We start from the raw sequence: 11,032 nt of genomic DNA on the forward strand, positions 1-11,032 counted from the left end.
CCTGCGCAGCACGCACGTGTACTTGCACACGCACGCACACACTCATGCACCCTCGTGTACGTGCACATGCACGCACATGCACGCACATGTACGCACTCACGCATGCACGCACGTGTACGTGCACACGCACGCACGCACGTGTACGCACACACGCACGCACGTTTACATACACACGCACGCACGCATGCATAATAAATCGTAATAATCGCTATCGGGTGTTGTCGTGTATAATAAATAAATAAATATATATATATATATATATATGTACGTGTGTGTGGATGTGGATGTAGATGAATATAAATAGAAATCTAGAATATAAGATAAAGAGAGATTCATATAGAGAGGATAAAATAGGCTGCACATTAGGCTAGACATCATACACTACGTTTATATCAGACCTTATTCACTCTTTACATTATGTTTCTTACATTACTGCCTTCCAACAATTTTTCAAGTCTATAATATAGTGTACATATAAGTTTCTGTATTATCCTCATCATAGATCAAGTCAGAATATAAAAATAAATAAATAATAATAAAATTGCAATTTATATAAAAATGTATAAAATTGATGTGATGCTGTCGTAACTAAACCCGATTCGATATCTTTCCCGCACAGATGTACGACCTTGAGACGCCGGGCAAACAAGAGAACAGCTCGCCGGGCTGCGGATACACTGACGCGTCGTGCACGACTGGTGGCGCCACCTCTCTGTGTGGCGAGAACGGGGAATGTGTCGGTAGCATGGTGTATGGTCAGGGAGTGTGCGCGTGCTTCCCCGGCTGGCAGGGCCTGACCTGCGACCAAGGTAGGGAGAGAGAGGGGGCAAGAAGGAGAGAGGGAAGAGAACGGGAGAGGAAGAGAGGCAAGGGGAAGACAAAGAGAGAGAGAGAGAGAGAGAGGAGAGGGAGAGAGGGAGAGAGGGAGAGAGGCGGGGGAGAGGGAGAGAGGGGGAGAGAGGAGAGAGGGAGGAGGGAGAGGGAGAGAGGAGAGAGGAGAGAGAGAACAGAGATAGGAGACAGTCCCACCTTGTGTATTATTTATTATCCAATCGTTCATTTCACTCGATTTTCATGCACAAATTACCCAAACTTTCCATCAGTTCCACACTAACCAACCATTTTCATAACGCCTCCCCCATGTAGTGGTATACCCACAGCTACATACTACACACGATAACACACGTACACACGCTTCAAACCGACTATTTTCTCGACTGACGCCCCGCTTTGCTCCCCCCCCACAGCCATAGCGGAGAGGTTAATGTATATTACGTATATATTTATAATATATAAAAAATAAATAAATAAATGTAAATTTTTTATATATATATTATTAAAAGATAATATGTGTGTTTGCCCGCAGCGATTGCGGAGAGGTACTGGGACGACGACAGCTACGTGCGCTACAGCCTGAAGCAGAGCGTGCCGCTGAAGCCGCAGTGGACAGACGTGCTGTTCCGATTCCGCACTGTCGTCAGCGACGGCATGCTATTCTACGCGGAGGGAACCGACGTCTACCTAGACGAGTTCGTCATCGTGCAGGTACGGGGGAGGGAGAGTGGGAGAGGGAGAGGGGGCAGGGAGAGAGAAGGAGAACGAGGAGGGAGAAATAAAAGGAGAGGGCATGCTATTCTACGCGCAGGGAACCGAGTCTCTACACTAGACGAGTTTTCGTCATCGGGCAGGTACGGGGGAGGGGAGAGGGAGAGGGGAGGGGGAGGCAGGGGGAGGGGGAGAGGGTCAGGGAGAGAAAAGGAGGGAGAGAGGAGAAAGAAGAGGAGAGGGCATGCTATTCGACGCGGGAGGGAACCGACGTCCTACCTAGACGAGTTTCGTCATCGCGTGCAGGTACGGGGGAGAGGGAGAGAGGGGAGGGGGAGGCAAGGTTAGGGGAAGAGGGGCAGGGCAGAGAGAAGGAGAGAGAGGAGGAAAATAAGAGGAGAGGGCATGCTATTCTACGCGAGGGAACCGACGTCTAATCTAGACGAGTTCGCATTGTGCAGGTACGGGGGAGAGAGGGGAGAGGGGGAGGGGAGGCCAGGGGAGGGGGAGAGGCAGGAGAGAGAAGGAGAGAGAGGGAGGGAGAAAGAAGAGGAAGAGGCATGCTATTCACGCGGAGGAATCGACGATCTACTTATAGACGAGTTCGTTCATCGTGGCAGTGACGGGGTGGGAGAGGGGAGAGGGGAGGGGAAGGGCCGGCAGGGAGAAGAGAAGGAGAGAGAGGAGGGAAGAAAGAAGAGGAGAGGCATGAAAGCTATTTCTTACCGCGGGGAACCGACGTTACCTAGACGAGTTCGTCATCGTGCAGTACGGCGGTGGAGAGTGGGAGAGGGGAGAGGGGCAGGGAGGGGAGACCGGGGGCAGGGAGAGAGAAGGAGAGAGGGGAGGAGAAAGAGAGAGGGCATGCTATTCTACGCGGAGGGAACCCGAGTCACCTAGACAAGTTCGTCATCGTGGCAGGGTACGGGGAGAGGGGAGAAGGGAGAGAGAGAGGCAGGAGGAAGAGAGAGGCGGGGGAGAAGGGCAGGGTAGAAAGAGTGGAGGAGAGAGGGGAGAGGGAAGGGGGAGCGAGGCAGGGGAGGGTTCAGAGCAAAAACTAAGGGAGGAAGAGACGGAGCGACATGAGAAGATCGAGGAAATAAATGGCGGAGAAGCGGAGAAGAAAAGAGGCCGAGAAAATAAGAAATGAGACCTTGTTGCGAGATTTGAGACAGAAGAGAGCGCGAAGGATAGAAGAGATTTAATACGAGAAATGGATCAGGGCAGAAAGCGAGAAAGTCGCTCACTTGTTCCGGCTACGCCCTCCTATAACGTGCACGCACAGTCGTTATCACTTTATTCCGCCAATTCGCCGCTATATCACGCAATGGCGCTCTGCAACTGAACGGCGAGCCTCGGCAGCGATCCCCGCATGGGGCTGCTACCGTCGTTTGTTGCGCGACGACGCGCAAGGCACACGGCGCGCGCCGAGCGCTACCGGCAAGCGCCTCATTTGCTCGGGTCGACCGGCGGCGGCGGGCCGCCACAGGGGAGTCACTGGGCGCTCCGCTCGATCATATCGGCTTCATCGACGTGAGCGGACGCGGATGGTGGAGGATCAGGTGAGACTCCGCGACGCGTGTTCAGCGACTTTACAGGTGAGATAGAAGGGCGGAGAGTGGGAGAGACAGAGACAGGAGGGGAGAGAGAGAGAACAGGCAGGAGAGAGGGAGGGATGGGCGTAGAGAGATAGAGAAGATGTGAGGGCAGAGGGAGAGAGAGAGAAGAGAGAGAGAGATGAGAGGAGAGACGGAGAGGAGACGAGAGAGAGAGACGGGAGCGCCGTTAGAGCATATACTAGGACGAGCGGGCAAGGTAAGAAAAATTTAAAGTGACGAGCGCAGTGCGCAGAGAGAGAGAGAGAGGGAGGTAGGAAGAGCGAGGAGAGACGAGAGAGAGAGAGAAGAGAGGAGAGAGAGAGCGAGAGAGAGAGAGAGAGAGAGGAGAGGAGAGAGAGAGAGATAAGTGAGAGGAGAGTAGGAGAGAAGAGAGAGAGAGAGAGAGAGATGTGAGGGAGAGAGAGAGAAAGAGCGAGAGGAGATGAGATGTGAGAGTGAGAGAGACAGAGAGGGCGGTGAGTGAGAGAGAGAGAGAGGAGAATGTAGAAGAGAGGAAGAAGAGTTGCGCGATTGTGTATGAAGAGAGAGAGAGAGAGCAAGAGGTCTTAGACATGTGTTTGACATGTGTTTCCATATATTTAACGTGTGTTGCATACCGTATTCACGTGTGTTATCGTGTTAGTTTCGCCAATACTCACGTACGCCTCTCGCGTGCTGTTCCTTCACTGCGCCGTCTCTCCGCCGCGCGCGCAGGTTGCGTTCGCCGACATCCAGTGACTCGCTACGCTGCCAGCTCCCCCTGCCAGCGAGACTAATGCACCGTACGCGAGCAGCGGGCAGTCGCGGCGTCACCGATCCGACTGCTCGCACGAATGCGGACTACTGTGTGCGGGGTCTCCCTGTCCGCGTCCTCTCGTCTGCTTCAGCGTGATTGGCACCACTACGAAGTGCGTCGGTGAGGCAGCAATTGTAGCCCAACTGCCTCACTTTTGTAATTTAAATTAACTATATTAATTTATTTATATTGCGCGCCATCTTTTTACCATAAACAATGATCAAAAGCGCCCAGCAATCAAATCGAAAACGCGTCTTAATGCACGTAGCTGCGATTCCTAGCATAAATGAATTAGCCAGTCCCTAGCATGAATGGAGTAGCCCACTCTCCTCGCTTAAATGAGTTGGCCGCGCTCCCTTAGCATAATATACATTTAGTCTAGTATGGTCCCTCACCTAGTGAAGAAAGCAGATGTATGACAAATAACTATTATTATTATACATTATATTCATGTAATATTATCTATTTCTCAATATATATATATATATATATATCATTAATGTATCCAATAAGATAACATGTCGTCATCACTACTCTAGGTGTAACTACGGTTACCAGCTGAGCGTAGATGGCACCACGTGCGTCGACGTCGACGAGTGCGACGCGTACGTCAACCCGTGCCTCAACAATGGCGTCTGCATCAACGTCGACCGGCTACTTCACGTGCGTCTGCGGCCGACGGCTACAGTGGTGACCTCTGTGTGATCGGCGGCGGCGGCGACGACGTCAGCCCCCATACTCCATTAGGAGTGTTCCTAATAATAATGATAATAATAATTTTAATAATAATAATAATAATAATAATACTAATAATAAGGAGGGCTTAAGATATGAATATAGTGTGTCAATCGGTCTGTAAAATTTCGGTATTCGCATCATACGGATTGGCACCCAAGAATGGCATGAATATCGTGTTATCTCGGTGCAGAGCTGTTGAACTGCCTGCGTGTGCGTAACGTCGTGTGCATGTACGTGATTGTGCAATGTATCGTGCCTGTTTAGTCCCTGTTCACTGTTTTTTTGCAACCTGTTTACCTACTGTGCTGGTATACACTACATGTAATGTTACTGGTGGATAACCTTGTACAGTGCGATGTTATCTCTAGATTTCCGATAACTCTTTTCCAAGTTTTCTTGTTCAAGTCACGGCCCGTAGCCCAGGGTGGGGGCGGGGGGGGGGGTGCGGTGGGGGTCTCGGGGAGGTTCAAACGAAACACCCCCCCGAGCCAGTCCCCCCACCCCACCAAGCCAAGAAAAAAATAATAATCTTGGACAATTTTTGCAAGAATATTCGACCTCAGAGGTCGCTTCCATTTTAGATGTACATAATTGGCAAAATATGCCATCGTGCGAGCCGTGAACACGTGAACACCCCCCTCCACACCCTCCCCCCTCGCGTCAGCTGTGCCTCCCGTCGCCCGGTCGCTTCGCCGTCCCCGAGCCCGAGGGCGTCGTTTTGGGAGGGTCCAGCGAGTCCGGACCCCCTTGCTCGCGCAGAAAACGATTGAGGGGGTCTAATTTTTAAAAATTTTAATTCCAATTACCGGACCCAGAACCCCCCTTCGCGCTGCTCGCAAACTTTGGAGTTACGGTTAGACCACCCCCCCTGCGGTACAAATCCTGTACACGCCCCTGCCGAGCAACATTGCCAACATTGAAAAACGAAACCCCCCCCCCCCAATAGAAGAGCTGGCTACGGGCCTGCAAGTAATACATTTATTTCGATATTTTTATTTTATTTTTTTTATTTTCCGATGAAATTGATTATAGAAACTTGGATTTTAATACACGCAAGCGCTTGGTCGGCCTTACTGTTCAACCCGAATGACTCGAGTATAATCGCTGATTGCGTGAAACACTAATTATCAATCGATAATCATTAATCACTTAATGATATCAAAGTTGGAACACGTCCTAATGGAGCATCTAGCCACTATCTCCCTCCGCACCGGTTATTAGACTTCAAACTGCCATATTGGAACTATAATCACATCGAGAGAGACCGACGTGCATAAAATACGACACATGCGAGACTGCAGATTGCCGATTAGAAAAAGCTGTCGGTTTTGCAATTAGGCCCTACTCTACGCACAGTCTGAAGAATTAGGTAGAGAATTCCAATATATCATATCATTGAATATATGGGAATTGGGATGACAGAAACGAAGAAGCTAAACTTAAGGGGTCCTTTGAAGAGCGTAACATGTCGAAAGCAATGATCACGCTCAGTTGATCGCAGTGCAACGATAGACTCAGTGCTAGTGTAGTGCGAAATGCTAGTGAGTGTAGTGGGATGTAGTGTAGTGTCAGTAGTATGCTAGGGTAGTGGGAAAGCCGAAATTTCACGCGTGTTAATGATAAATTAAATATTATTAGTTATTAAGAATGACCGTAGATATTCTTCCGAGCATCGGAATTGGTTCAGTCAGCGATATCGGAGAAAAATAATTTGCCTGTTCGATGTAAAACGTTTTTCATATGTGAGGCATATGCTTTCGCACACAATTTCAAAATTTGCTTTATTGCAAAATCTGAGAAATATCAGCACCTATATCTATAGTCCAAATACTCTACGATGCTCGGAAAAAAATACTCTCACGGCCAGTTTCGATGCCGCGAGAGAAATATTCCAACGCAACGCCGTTTCTGATGGCTAGGAAGAATAATTTTGCTATGGAGAAATCAACACTTATAAAGTGCCCATACGAAAGCCTTTCTGATATATTCTAAATGCCGAAAAATAAGTCAGCGAACGTGTTTCGATGCTCGGAAGATATATCCACGTCTATTTTTATACCATTTAGTCCATATTTAAAAAAAATGTGCCAAATTAGTAAGGCTTTGACAATTATAAGCATATTTATAATAGACGAATCAATAACAAACAGTACTGTCGGTGTCACAATCGTCTGTCCGTGTCGTTTTACAATATTTCCCATTGACAATATCTTTTAATTCAAGTAATTCCTGCTATGAACCATATCATCGATTTATTACTATATATTATATTCATTACCTTCCATTATTGATATAATGATTTCTAACAGAAACATCAAAGCGCGGCATAGCGCCAATCTACCGTCATCCAATTGTGATTATTCTTGCGTTTATAAATCTGATTTATATTTATATATAATGATTATTTTATTATTTTTCACATAAAATCATATATAATCACACTTATATCAAGAAGTATATAATGGGATGTTCGCCGCATTAAACTCTTCGCTTTCTATTAATGCTACGTCGATCTGGGTTGCTCAATTTAAAAGCTGACGTTAATTCTTCTAGCGTCACTCATTTTGTGTCCTTTTTTGTTGGTGAGGCTTACAGTGTCATTGACACTTTTCATTAGCAATAGCATTTGTGGTACCGGTAATGCATGTTCTTCTTTCTCTCTCGGATGAATCCCTCATCCTCTGCTTGTCTATGACATAATTATTAGATAAACGACGAGTCAGGCTGTAGCTAGACGTGGTGGGGAGGGGTGGCCGCGACCCCCCACAAGTGACAACTGCCTGTCGGCTTTTTCATGGCAGTTATTTGCCCAATACTCGTCAATACATGTCTAACTATTTCGTTATTACCATTTTATTTCAGTGGACTAATATTATGCATACAGAATGCATTTGTTTAACATATGATACAGCCAGCCCAACATGAACAGATTAAACAAAGAAGGGAGTGAGATATCCTGTCATGATACTTTTCAATACTGCATATTAAACATGCATATTATACTTATGTAATTAATCAGAAGTTCCCTGTATGGAGCCAAAACCAAGTAGCGCTGTTAATTGTTTTGTTTTATGAGGAGGTCTATAATAATCTACGCTCAGCTGCATATCCCGAACATATATAGTAGTGTTAGTATATATCTATACTATATATATAGTATTTCTATAGTATACATCTATATTATACACTCCTGATAGTATATTGCTTTGAGCAAAATTCCTGTATTTATCAAGTGTCTATGTGATTTTGTAAGAATTGGACAAATTTGGCATTCTGCAAGCATGGGGTGAGTTTAATGATCTGGGTGTTGAAGTCACACATGTGCGCAGTACTATTATAAAACGCAGATTTTGAAGATGGGCAAAAGATAACAAAAGCAGCTGTAGATCACACGAGCTTGTCGCATCCATATATCTCGTAGGCTAAGAGCACATGTTAAAAAAATCAATAATAAAGCTAGGCTACCCTATAACCCTCAGAGATAGAAATCTAATGATATTACGTTATCGTATAATGCATCACGTTATCAAATCGGAAAATACCAGGCAGACTGTGTGTGACTGTAGAATATATCAGCCTGACATGACAGCAATGCCATGTTGTGAGAGAATCAATCAATACGCGAGGAGAGTCATTCTCAATCTGCTGCTTCTTCATGATCCACACGTTTGCTTTTATGACACATACTCATGTATATTCTTGTTGTGAGAGAATCAATCAATACGCGAGGAGAGTCATTCTCAATCTGCTCTCTTCATGATCCACACGTGCTATGACACATATCATGTATATCTAGAAGAGGCTGTCAACATCTTTGTCACTCTCCATTTAAAGAAACTGGAACTAAGCACCATAATGTGACATGCCGTAAAAGCTACTGTCAGTTCCAGAGATTTATGCTTTACTTTATATGAGGGTGACACAGACGTCTAAACATGTTTGCGTGTTTATCAATGCGCTGATTATGCATGCTTTGCTTTATTCAATTTTGTGTGCTTGTTTGTACGTTATTGTACACTGTTCATTCTAAAGTAAAATATTTTGAAAGAGTTTGCTCTAAATGTCCACCTTCTGACAAAAAAGACCCACCCCTCTTGGAATGCTTGCCTGAATTAGGCGATTTTCCCTATTCTACGTTGGCTGCTTGAATTCCAAATCTTACATTGCTTGAAGCACACATTTACCAACTCACAGTCACAGGTCCTGTTACCCGCACTCATTTTCCGCAAAAAGACTGATCTCGCGTTTCTCTCTAAGACAATGTGAAGTGCCATAACTAATTAATAGTGCCTTGGGGGGGTGGCAAAGCCATGCGTGGACTTCTGCTTGTATTCTGGACAGTTGACCGTGGGCAGGTCACCATCGGCTATGTAGTAATTTCTACATTCGTTTGAGGGGGCGGGAAGATTACGGCCCTTATGTGATATAATATATGAATTGTAATCTGTGTTTGTTGCGTGCATGTAAGAATATTAAACATTCGCCTTGTGTCGCCGTATCACGTTCTCTGGTTGATAACGAAATGAAACCCTTGACTAACTTCCAATCCCCAATGTTGGTCTGAAGAAACATGTAACATGAGCAAAACCTCAACCAAAAATCTATGATTAAAAAATATATGATCGTTATACAACAACACAAGGCGAATGTTCACTATTCTCACATTCACACAATCAGCCAACGATGGAGTACTATCGTTCCGTGGTTCGTTTGACCTTTACAGCTTTTGAACGAAACAAGCCGCAGAGCTGTCGATCGAGTTATAAGTACGCGCTGTTTGAGCCGGAGAGAGAAGATGAGAAATAGCGCGGCTTGAGCAGCCGATTGAAGCTCGAAAATAGATTATAACGCACGCACGCACGCACGCACGCACGCACGCACAGACGCATGCATAGGGTGTCCGTGGGTGTATACAACACACTGCGGTCACACGCACAGATGTATGCATAGGGTGTCTACTGGTGTATACAACACACTGCGGTCATACACACGCACACATGCATGCATAGTGTGTCTACTGGTGTATACAACACACTGCGGTCACACGCGCGCACAGACACGAATGCATATAGGATGTCCGTGGGCGTATACAACATACTGCGGTAATACACATACACGCATGCATATGGTGTCTACTGGTGTATACAACACACTGTGGTCACCCACACACACACACACACATGCACACACACACAGTGTCGGTGGAGCTGACCGGCGGTCAACCGAGGCTGACGATCGACCACGGCACGGGCAAGCTGTCGCTGACCGTCGTGTCGCCGCCGCTGAACGACGGAGAGTGGCACCAGCTGGACATATTCGGCGACGGGAAGGTTAGTTGGTAGAGGGAGGGTTGAAGAGAGGGATGTGGAGGGTGGGAGAGAGAGGAGAAGGGAAAGGTTGGTTGGGAGAGGGAGGGTGGGAGAGAGGGGAGAAGGGAAAGGTTGGTTGGGAGGGGGAGTGTGGGGGAGAAGGTTGAAGGGAAAGAGTGGTGAGGGGAAGAGAGAGGGGGGAGAGGATTGGAGAGAGAGATTTGGTGAAGGATGAGGAGGCTGGGGGGAAGGGGAGAGGGAGGAGAAGAGCGAGAGAGACAGAGAGAGAGATAGAGATAGAGAGACAGAGAGAGTAAGAGAGAGGGACAGATATATATGTATATATAGAGAGAAGAGAGAGACGGAGTGCGTGGGGGAGAGAGATATAGAGATAGATAGATAGATACAGAGAGAGAGAGAAAGAGAGCGAGAGAGAGAGAGAGTGAACAGAGAGAGCTGTATAAAAAGCGATTTCACTCACGAACGAGAACGAACCGCTAAAACTTCACCCCGGTCACCGTAACAATGCCCTCCCACACATAACCTCCCCCATCATCTCCTCACGCCGCCTGCGTCCTTTTCTTCAGGACATCACCTTCGTCGTGGACAAGTGCGCCAACGTCCCGACGCCGCCCGAGAACGGAGCGTACGACAGCTCGGCGTGCGAGGCGCGCGGCACGACCCCTGGTGGCAACTCGTACCTAAACGTGAACGCGCCGCTGCAGCTGGGCGGCATGGCGGACGGTGGCGCCAGCGGTGGCGGATACCCGAACATACCTCACAAGACGGGTTTCGAGGGATGCATCAAGAACGTCGTGCAGGACGGACGCGTACGTAATTTTAATGAATAAAGTTTCGTAAATAATTATAATAATAATAAAATTGATATAAGAATGTATTAAATCGATATGTGATGCTGTCGTAACTTAACGTCTTGACGCCGGTTCCCCCACGCGCAGCCCCCGTCCTGCCTTAGGGGAGATAAAGAGAGAAGGCTAAAGAAAGAGACTGAGAGAGGGAGAGAAAGACATATTATATTATGTATA

General features: G+C 47.0%; 1 protein-coding gene across 1 annotated transcript in view; it reads left to right on the top strand.

Annotated features, from left to right (window-relative positions):
* Nucleotides 1-11,032, top strand: part of LOC106818644 (putative neural-cadherin 2) — a gene marked incomplete at its 3' end in the record, with an annotated part of 15,883 nt that overhangs the window by 2,746 nt on the left and 2,105 nt on the right. The window contains exons 2-3 of the mRNA XM_014823331.1: nt 616-809; nt 1,367-1,545. Coding sequence (XP_014678817.1) covers nt 620-809; nt 1,367-1,545 — 369 coding nt within the window. The remainder of the gene's footprint in view (nt 1-615; nt 810-1,366; nt 1,546-11,032) is intronic.

This window comes from Priapulus caudatus, unplaced genomic scaffold (assembly GCF_000485595.1).
Source record: "Priapulus caudatus unplaced genomic scaffold, Priapulus_caudatus-5.0.1 Scaffold2402, whole genome shotgun sequence".
Lineage (NCBI taxonomy): Eukaryota > Metazoa > Priapulida > Priapulimorpha > Priapulimorphida > Priapulidae > Priapulus > Priapulus caudatus.